This window comes from Parasteatoda tepidariorum, chromosome 4 (genome assembly GCF_043381705.1).
Source record: "Parasteatoda tepidariorum isolate YZ-2023 chromosome 4, CAS_Ptep_4.0, whole genome shotgun sequence".
NCBI classification, from domain to species: Eukaryota; Metazoa; Arthropoda; class Arachnida; order Araneae; family Theridiidae; genus Parasteatoda; species Parasteatoda tepidariorum.
In genome coordinates, this window is record NC_092207.1 from 91694352 (window position 1) to 91705610 (window position 11259).

Consider the following 11259-nt stretch of genomic DNA (forward strand, 5'->3'; position numbering starts at 1 on the left):
TCGGAATTTTTTATAGTATAGCCCTAAAAAAACTCTCTTTCGGCAGCAAATAAAACGACTTTATAATGCGAACAGTTTAAATGAGTGTTAGGAATCCATAGATTCTGATTATTGGAGGATTGAGCCGTGGTGGCTCAGGAGATAGAGAACTCGCCTCCCAATGAGGTGACCAGGGTTCGATCCCAGCTATAGCTGGTAGATACGAATTCCACTTCCAGCTTGCACCGACCACAGTGCAGAAGCAAAATATCCTCAGTTGGAGACGGATGGATCATGGGTTAGAGTCCCTTTACCATCAGACTAACCGTTGGAGGTTTTCGTGGTTTTCCTCTCAATGTTAGGCGAATGCGGGTTAGTTCCATCATAAAGTCCCCCGCGAAAGCAAACGTTCTTCCAATACTTGATCCAGGAGTTCCCTTGTCTTCTGGATTGGGTTCGAAATTGCAAGACTACGGAGTTGAACATTAGTAGTTGTGAACCCAAAAATTGGGTCGGATGTTCAAAGACGGTTATAAAATAAAATAAAATAATTGGAGGAGTGCCGATAAGAAATAAAAACAATTCGTAACCCTTATTTTATTTCACCAACGTATAAACTTCATAGGTTTATATAAGATAAAAGTTAGAGGTATGAAAAGTTAACGGTACAACAGGTTGAAAATATAAACCTGACATAAAGGCATAAGCCAAGGTTTAAAGTTATAAAAATTAAAGATATTAACTCGAGAAATGCAACTTAGAACTTGCATCCACTCAGTTTTTCTTTTTGACTCACGCATTGTTAATAGCTTTTAGTAAAAGAATGAAAAGAAAAGAAAACAAAACACAGTATTTTTTTCAATAATGTTTAAATAATTTATTTGAATAATTATTTCATTCATTTGCAAAAAAAACAAAGTCGATTCTCTCACCGTCTTCATACACTAAAATCTAATAACAATCATAAATATGACACACTAAATTCTGAAGCACTTGTGAACAGAAAATATATACAAGACATATGGGAACATTCATGTTATGAAGGAATGTGTATAGGAACATTCAATACTTTTATGTGACATATCTGCATGCCAAGTGACATCATATTTATACAACTTAAATACATGTGATAACAGTATAATCAGATGAAAGAGCACCGGGATAACTTCGTGAAAAATACAAAGCACCAAAGGAAAATATTCATTCATCATAGTTAATGAAAAAAATAGACCAAGTGATAAAGTAAGTTATAATTTGAGAAAATTTCAACAAAAGCAATTTTAATGCTTTCTAGTTTGAAATACACAAATGAAAAAAATTTAAAACTATTTTTTATCGACCTTTTTTAACATGGCAGTCACTAAAAATTTAACTAAAAAAATGCGTCATGTTAGATTATGTTACGTCTTAATTGTTATTTTAGGTTAAGAATTAAGACTAGATATAATTAATTGGGACCAATGCCCCTTATTTTACTTAGCTGAATCCTACACGAAATAAATTAACTTGGTAATTCCTGCTATTTCACTAATAATTTGCTATCAGCGCTGAAAAATAGCCTAAAATCATTCAATTGTTACAAGTTTTAACAATTGATTTATAGATGTTTCTCAACTTAAAAAGCAAATTGAAAGAAAAAAAAGTTACCCGTACTTAAAAAAATGTTAAGTTTCTTTTGTTCATGTTTCTGCATGTTATAAAATATGAGGTGTTTTTCACGTCAAATTTTACCTTTCTCACTTTTTGAAAAATATAAAAACTCCTTTTAACAAATCTTAATGCTATGAAGTCACATTGTTTATAAGATTGATTTACTAATTTTTATTCTCATGCAAATGTAAACGTGAGCTTTTTCTTATAAATTCTCATGCTAAAATAATACAATAGACAACAGCAAACTTTTGAAAATAAAGGTCTGTCAGACATTTAATTATTATAAAGGAAGCAAATTGAAATCAAGACTTTGTATAGAAATGAAAAATAATATTGTAGAAACATAAGTTATAATGTAGAATGAAATGTATAAATATAAATACAAATCCCAAAAAGCCATTCAGTTCTTTATTACAAAAGTCTTAAATTCTTCCATAGTTCGTCATAAAATACATAATCTGAAGTTGTAGAACTTTAAAATTAAATTTTTCATTCTAATTTTTAAGCGGCTAATTTTTACAAGGAAATATGTTTATATAAGACTAATTTCTGTAAGGAAATCAAGAATCGTGTTAAGTTGTAGAGATTTTATGAAAAAAAAAAGATCTATGTTTAAGTTCTGTATTCTTTTATGTAAAAATATAAATAATAGAACCAGCTAATTTTGATGAATAGCTTGTTTCCTTTTGTACCAAATTAATAACAGAATAATAATTTTCAATTTAATGAAAAGAGCATAAGATTTTTTTTTATCACAAAAAACAATTTTGGCGAAGATAATGATGAATGCCAGTTTTGAAATAGATAAATTGAAAGCCCAAACAAATGTCGGAGTCAACAGCACTAAATTCAAACAAATATTATAAAAAGATTTAAATGAATCATTTCTATTGATGTTTAAAATTTAAAAAAAACAAACTAGATCTTTAAATTTTAAACAAATGCACCAAATGTAATAAATACATCATTGTCAAAGAAATTAGAAAATTGTTCTAATGACAACAAAAACAAATAATTTTCTAAATATCTGCAAAATATGAAAATAATTTTATGAATAGAAATGAATGCCAGTTATACAAAACAAATAATTTGAAATTACATTTTCTGACACAATTCTTTGAAATCAGAAGTAAAACGAGAAAAAAAGATTTATGTGTTCATTATATCTGCAACTTTATTACAAAGAAAAACTGCATGGATTTAGAGCTTTTGTTTCCTGATTTTAAAAGGACAGAAAAACCCTATGTAATCGTATTCTCTATAAGAAATACATTATAATCAGCTTTAAGTTTTACACAACCTTCAAACTATTGAAGCGAAATTATTTGTAATCCCCAAACGTGTTCTGACATGCGTTATTTTAATCAAAAGCCTTTTAAATCCTGAAATAACGCAATTTATTTTTTTTTAGCAAACGCTTTAGTACATGCTGAATTTAGTAATAATTTTACAATTTTAAATTTCAATTTTCACTGCAAAATAAAATATCGCATATAAAGGCATTTTACATGATAAAAAATTTATTCTGCGTAGCAATAGTTCGTGGGATGCGAAAGCTTCGAAAACTGATTTAACATATTATATTTAAAAAATTTAAATGTCGAATTTTATTAGATAGCAACAAATTTAAGAGGTTTAAAATAGAAATAGACTGAAGTCTAAAAAAATACAACTTTAAACTGAATGAGCATACATGTCAGAAAAAGAAATATTTAGCGGAATATTTGTTACATATAATGATTGTTTAAATTCTAAAATGTTTCAAGATGAGAGAAATAAGTTTCAAAAGTTTTTAAATATTACGTTTACCATATATCTCACACGTTCATCGATTAACTTACGTAAGTATAGTTTCATGCATTAGCAAGAACGACATCCATTATTAGAGAATGCAGGGCCCATTCTATAAGGTTGAAAACCTTTGAAACATTTCAAGGAGTATTCATGTAATAGTTTTTTTTATGGAGCATTAGAGCAATTCAGTAATGAACAGAATTAATTTGTGTTTATTTAATTTCAAAAATCAGTTATTTATTTAGAAAGTTATTAGGTATTTTAAACAAAAGTAGTATTTTGTATTGTGTAAAATGTGTGCTTGTATCTGTGGTCCCTTCCATGCTCGCTTATTATCTATATTTAATTTAATTGTTTTACGACAAGCATTTTATAATTATTATTTAATCTTTTTTTTTTAATATCGAAAGAAAGCAAAGATGCAATTATACTTCATTTATATATAGGTAATTTCTAACCGAGTTCAAATCTAAATTATCCTCATCTTTTATTTTCATTTCATTTTTTTGTTGTTTCATATTGTAATAAATGTCTGATTTACATAAGTCTTTTTCAACACGATCATTATTAAAACACGAACACAAAATCTGAATTATCCTCATTCTTTTTTTCCATTTTATTATTTCTTATTTTATATAGTAATAATTGTCTGATTTGAATAAATCTTCGTCATCACGATTATTATTATAACATGAACAGAATACAATGTGTTAAAAATGCGTTTACCTTTATACTTTATTAATATATATATTTAATGATTAAAACAAACATTAAATGTAATTAACGAATTGCATTATTAACCAAAATTAACACTAATCTTAATGATTAATGACAGGGTAAAAAATGGACAAAATTCTTTTTATAAGGCCTTCCTAATTGTACTCTCCTCCCCTGCATTCGAATAATTCCTTCTTCATTCGCGGATAATTTTTAAAATGACATAAAAACGGTAGTTTTGTGACATTTAATGGCTAATTCTCAGGTTGCGGATCATGAAATTTTTTGCATAATAGGAAAGCGACGTCGTGACTCTTTATTGAATAGTGGAAAGGGAAAAATATTCACAGAAGAATGATTATTGATTTTAAGATTCAGTATTAAAATATATTTTCAGTAGTGTTAAAACTCATTCAACTCGGAATTTTACATGGGTTTTAAAAATATTAAAAAGAAAATAAGCAGAAGAATACCAAAAAGACTTTTCATGTAAAAAATTGAGAAAAATGTTAGTCAAATTAATGAAAAAAATTTTAAAGCGTTAAAATCATCCCTTTTTTGTAAGAAAACTAAGGAAAAGACTATAGAAAAGCTAACACAGTTTTTTTAAAACTTTAAAAAAAAAAAACTTTTTTCAGTATAAAGCTTCAAATTACACTTTGACTCTTGCGTACTTTTAAAAATAGCATTTTTTTACGAAAATAAAGTTTATGAAAATTCCATAGAGTTTTTTTCTTGTGATCTGATAAATTTTATTATCAAGTTCAGTTGCTTTTCTCTTTATAAGTTTCAGTAATAAGACTCCAAAACAGAAATTTATCTATAGCCTCTTTGCATGTTTTTTGAAGTACGAAGCATTTTTTTTTAAACTTAAAAATTAAATTATGTTGTCTTTTATTACATCAATTCATATATTTAGTCTAGACAGCGTAAATAATATAATAATAGTTATAAATGTACACTGAGAAAAAAAAAGTATGTTCAGAACTACCATAATATGGTCGAATTTACCGTATTTCTGGCTTGATGGAGGGACCAAAATTAACAATAAAATAGGATTTTATAATATGCAATAAAATTTGGTAAATGTAAAATTTGGTAATTTTATAATGATGCCTTAACACATGGCATAAAAGCTATTTATTCGGTTAGGTTTACTTTTCAGTTTTGTATTTCTTGATAAATGTGAGTTATTAAAAATTATAATTTTGAAAACTAGGATTTTTGATAAATGGATATGCATGGAAATGGTATAAATACCGTATAGTTTGGATTTTATTACCAATATACGTATATATACATTTTTTTTAACCAGAAATGCCATTATTATATAGCACAATAATTTGACCAAAATTTTTTTCTCCGTGTACTTTTCCTTTGAAAAATATCTCCTTGATTTAACTGCTTCCAGAATTACAAAAAAAAAAAATAATGTTAAAATAATTCAAGATTTGAAAAAAATGAAGAAACAATTAAGGATTTTCAAGTATTTTAAGTACACAAGTCAAGTTTCGCACTTGAATCATTAAACTAAAACTTGAATCATTAAAATTTTTAAGAAAGAATTAGAGTTCAAATTATTATGATAATCATATAATTTGAAAAATGAATGTATACTTCTATTATTGAAATAATGAATGAAAAAATACATGCAGTTTATACTGCTGAAAAAATTACAGCTTCTGAGTCTATAATGAATTATAATCTTTGAATACATTTTGAAAATACAAGAAGCTTAAAACTTTATAATTATCATTTTTATTAATAAAAATAAATATATTTATCAATACAATATTTAAAAATGATCATTAAATTGCTTTTTTATAATTAACTATTTTCAGTATTTCGCATCTATCTAGCAAAATTGATCACACAATTATCCTTTATTCAATGGAATATATTATTTTGAAACAAACATTTATAAAAGTTCAGATAAGACAATATTTAAAATATCCAGAGGAGCTTTAGTTTGAATCAAATAAATAAAACCAAATAGAGTTAAGCTCGTAATTCTCAATTTTTTTCTCTTTTTTTACTCTAATCAAGTACATGTGATTACTGTGATATATGAATACAAATGTAAGCAGCTATCAAGTGAACATCTATATAAGAACTTTAAGGTTTCAGGCATATTTCTATTTTAAGTACAAGACATTTTATAAATTTTAACCTTTTTCTTACGGCTGGTACAACATGTGGACCACATGTGATGATACAACACGGTGCACCGTAAGCAAAAGGTTAAAGAATGATTAAAAAAAATATAAACAATAATGAATAAATCTACTGCGGTGCTTGCTTATTACTCATTCAATCACAAAAACAACCTCATTTTCTAATGTCTAGAAAATAACAAGGAAAGAAAGAGGTCTAATAAGTTATTAGTCACAGAAAAAAAAAGTCATCATATTTACCACTATACTATAGGACTTGGTGGCAATGTTGGGGGACTAGAATGCCGGTGATATCTATCTTCTGGCTTCACAAATAGGTACGTAAAGGGAGGTCTAAGTTCGTGATGGGAGGGCAAAGGCCCTGGTGTGGGAAAGTACGTCGGAGGTCCACAGCCACATAGGCTATAGGGTGGTCCGAAAGCGGCAGCATGTGACTGCGACAACGAAGTCAGTAGGGAACTAGCTGTGCTGTACAGAGTTGTAGGAGGAGGTGGAGGCACCATAGGTCCCTCGGTCAAGTCCCTATGTTTCACTAATCCAAGATCGGATCGAATCTTGCTCAAGCCACTGTCCATGGAGCTATAAACGTAAGGTAAGGGGGCGAGTGGAAAAGTTCTAGCGGTCACTGCCTTCTCACTTTCTAAAGCATGATGCGCAAGATGTGGGTACCGGGATGTTAGAGGTTCAAGAGGAGGTGGAAAGGAATGAGTCATACCCATGGGAAGATAGGGTGACTCTTTCTTTACCAACGGTTTTGGTTTCCTTCTGGGCCGGTATTTATAATCAGGATGCTCTTTCATGTGCAGAGCTCTCAGTCTCTTTGCTTCATCAATAAAAGGGCGTTTCTCAGCTTCAGATAGGAGCTTCCATTCAGCTCCTAAGCGTTTAGATATTTCTGAATTGTGCATCTTTGGATTTTCTTGCGCAAGTTTGCGTCGCTGTCCACGAGACCATACCATGAAAGCGTTCATTGGCCTCTTAACGTGATCGCCAGTGTTTTTGCAAGACATCGTTCAATAAAAGATATTTTTGCTTTGCAGTAGACGAGAAAAAGCAATAGACGTCTAACAGTCTTTAGACATATTAGGCAATATATTTTAGTGCTTGAATACGAACCAGTGCTGTTTTCTTCTACTTCACAACTGTAATTTGACCCATTTTGAATAGATTATTCATCCAATATTAAAAATCAACAATTCAATTTTCAGAGAAATCTGAAGAAGTGTGAAATATCGGTTGAAAACTTTGCTCGAACAAAAGTTGAGGAATGAAACACTGAATTAAATGTATGTCCGTTTTGATATAGTGTTGCAAAAACAATCAATCAATTAAGTTCAATTGTCATTCAAGCTCAAGCAAACAATCTGGAAAGAGTTCAAACAAATCCAGTTCGCAAAGTTTTCGCAATCAAGTTCGATCAACAGTGGAGACACAATTTCCCACGTGTTTCCCCGGAGCCGGATCAGTCTCTTTTGACTTTTCCGATTTCCCCACGATGTTCTTCAGATAGATACACGGGGGATACATTCAAAAGGGAGGGAATGCTCGCATCTTGCGAATTCCCACACAAATTCTCATTGGTCTATTTCTCCGTCACGCCCTCCTCCTATTGGTGGAATCAAACCATCTGCTTCCCTCCACAGTTCCACAATAGGTGCACCGGTCGAAAAAATCTTTTCTTTCTTTCCCCGTTTATTTACGAAACTCTAATCTGCTGTTATCTCTTTTATATTTATCCACCAAAGTCGGATAATAGACAACAAAGAAAGAGTATTACGGCAGTTTTTGGATGAAAGATCTTTGTAGTTTGCATTGAGTATACAGAGCTTTTATTGAATTGTGTTCGCACCTTGATTGTCGTAAAAGGGGAGAGATGCTGAAAGAGGATTCTCGGAGAGTTTGCAGAGAGCCAATGAGAGATGCGTTGAAGTAATGGTCTTTTGTTTTAAGTTCTGAGTCGATGAAGTGTGGACCAATCCCGAAATAGCTCTGAGGAAAGGTAGAATTGAAAAAAAAAAGTCGAAACGTCATGCGATGAAAGGAGTTCAAAAGAGCGTGGCGAAGTTAACAACGCAGTTACACGCTTTGATGGCCATCAATGGACGGGAGAAAGAGAGTATATTAAATATTTTTTCTTAGTTATTCCCGTATTTTAGTCTTGAGAGAAAAAAAAAGTGAAATAAATACGTTTCTCTTTCTATAACTAATCAACATAGATAAAAATTAATTACATTTTTCTTGTGAAAAGAATAAGTGATTATTTAAAATAGAAGTACGTTTAGAAAAAAAGAAATCTGCATTTTAGGCTAAATATCCGTACAAAACGCATGATAATTGAGCAGATTTAAATAGTAGAATTTTTTTTATTCCCATATTTTAATGTTGAGAGAAGAAAAAAAGTGAAATAAATACGTTTCTCTTTCTATAACTAATCAACATAGATAAAAATTAATTACATTTTTCTTGTGAAAAGAATAAGTGATTATTTTTAAATAGAAGTACGTTTAGAAAAAAGATATCTGCATTTTAAGCTAAATATCTGTACAAAACGTATGATAATTGATTCGAATTAAATAGTCGATTTTTTTTTTTATTTCCGTATTTTAATCTTGAGAAGAAGTGGAATAAATACGTTTCTCTTTCTGAAACTAATCAACACAGATAAAAATTAATAAAATTTTTCTTGTGAAAAGAATAAGTGATTATTTTTAAATAGAAGTACTTTTAGAAAAAAAGAAATCTGCATTTTAAGCTAAATATCTGTACGAAACGGATGATAATTGATCAGAATTAAATAGTAGAATTTTTTTTATTCCCATATTTTAATGTTGAGAGAAGAAAAAAGGTGAAATAAATACGTTTCTCTTTCTATAACTAATCAACATAGATAAAACTTAATTACATTTTTCTTGTGAAAAGAATAAGTGATTATTTTTAAATAGAAGTACGTTTAGAAAAAAGATATCTGCATTTTAAGCTAAATATCTGTACAAAACGTATGATAATTGATTCGAATTAAATAGTCGATTTTTTTTTTTATTTCCGTATTTTAATCTTGAGAAGAAAAAAAAGTGGAATAAATACGTTTCTCTTTCTGAAACTAATCAAGACAGATAAAAATTAATTAAATTTTTCTTGTGAAAAGAATAAGTGATTATTTTTAAATAGAAGTACTTTTAGAAAAAAAGAAATCTGCATTTTAAGCTAAATATCTGTACGAAACGGATGATAATTGATCCGAATTAAATAGTAGATTTTTTAAAATTTTTTTTTTAACAATTGACATACTGTTTTATGTCCTTTATTTTTAATGACTGAAAGCTTCTATAGTTTTAAGATCTATGTAAATTCTACTTTTTATAGTAATCTAGATGTCCTTTACAAAGTTGTATGAAGATTTTTTTTGTTCATCAGCAATTACTATACATTTTTCAAACATTTATTTTCAATGTCCATAAATCTCTAAAGATACTTTAACCCAGTGACGCAGGTAGGACACCGGTGGTCAATATATATATATATANTTCGACGCTCTAACTACAATCAAAAATGTAACTTATTATTTTTTTAACTATAAAAGATAGCCTGATAGTTTCTAAAAAAATTGTTAAACATAGTTTGAAATTTTTTTTATTCATATTCAAAAAGATATCAAAAATTGATTTTGTGAATTAAAGAAATTTCAATTATGAATAACTGTTTCTCTTAGATCTAAATAATTGCAAATAAGTGCAGATTTAAAAAAAATATCGTTTAGAAGGGAGGTGTGTATAGAAGATTTCACCTTTAACGCAAAAAAAGACACAACTGTTTCATGCTGTATTTCATACAGCCATGAATTACTAGAATAATAAATATATTATTTTTCACTTATTTTGATCTAAATTTACACAAAAGATTAAATTTATTCAAAATAATAAAATGCAAAATAACATAATTTTTTTAAAAAAATATACTTAATTTATACGAAATAATATTTATAAAAAGTAGAAAAATATACTTCAAAGGGTTCTGTGTCAAAGGGTTATATGTTCATGTAAGCACTGCTATTTGTATTTAGCAAGATGTCCAAATAAAGAGTGACGTGATCAATCCTAGAATATTGTATGTTTTTTTTAATTCTTTAATAATAAAGCAAATTATTTTAGGGCCTTCATTTTAATGACTGAAAATTTCTAAAGTTTAGATATCTAAGTAAGGACAAATTTGTTGTAGTAAGCTGAATGTCCGAATAAAATGTAAGCTGGGCGTCTCAAATGAAATTTCAGGGAAACTGTCGTTATTATACAATTAGTACAGTATTTCAAGTCATTTTTTTCCCATGGCTCAGATAAATGACATGACGAAATGAAGATAAATGATAGTTGAAATACTAAAATATTCTCTATTTTTGTAGTATGCAGTCATTCGAATAAAGAGTGAGCTTTTCTTTTAACCATCCAAAAAAATTGAGCGGAAACTTCTTTTATTATTCAACAACTTATATATTGTTTGATGCTGTGTATTTTTAATGACATGAAATATCTATAGCTCTAAATACATAAGTAAGATCCAGTTGTTTTAGTAAACTACATATCCGAATAAAGAGTATATTGGTAACTCAAATAAAATTGTACGAAAACAACTACGAATATTCATCAATTAGTACAGTATTTTGTTCCACTTATTAATGATGATAAACCTATGTAGTTTTAAATACACAGGCAAGCTCAAATTTTTTGTAATAAATCAAATGTATAAATTAACTGTATAAAGAAATATAGAGAAAGAGAGGGGGGAGAACTTTTTTATTACTCAACTATAATTATGTTATTTTATGTCGTTTATTTTAAACGACTGAAAATCGCTTTTACCTTTTGTATTCTGCAAGATGTCCATTAAAAGTGTCATATAGTTGTCCTACATAAAATTTAATGAGAACTATTACTATTTTTTTTCAAAA

At 28.6% G+C, this 11259-nt stretch overlaps 1 protein-coding gene across 1 annotated transcript; it reads right to left on the reverse strand.

Moving 5' to 3' along the window:
• Positions 1–831: 831 nt before the first annotated feature.
• LOC107457229 (transcription factor Sox-21-B) lies at positions 832–8367 on the reverse strand. Its single transcript, XM_016075339.3, has one exon. It carries the CDS (start codon positions 7325–7327, stop codon positions 6560–6562), a length of 768 nt encoding a protein of 255 aa, XP_015930825.1. The 5' UTR covers positions 7328–8367; the 3' UTR covers positions 832–6559.
• Positions 8368–11259: the final 2892 nt, after the last annotated feature.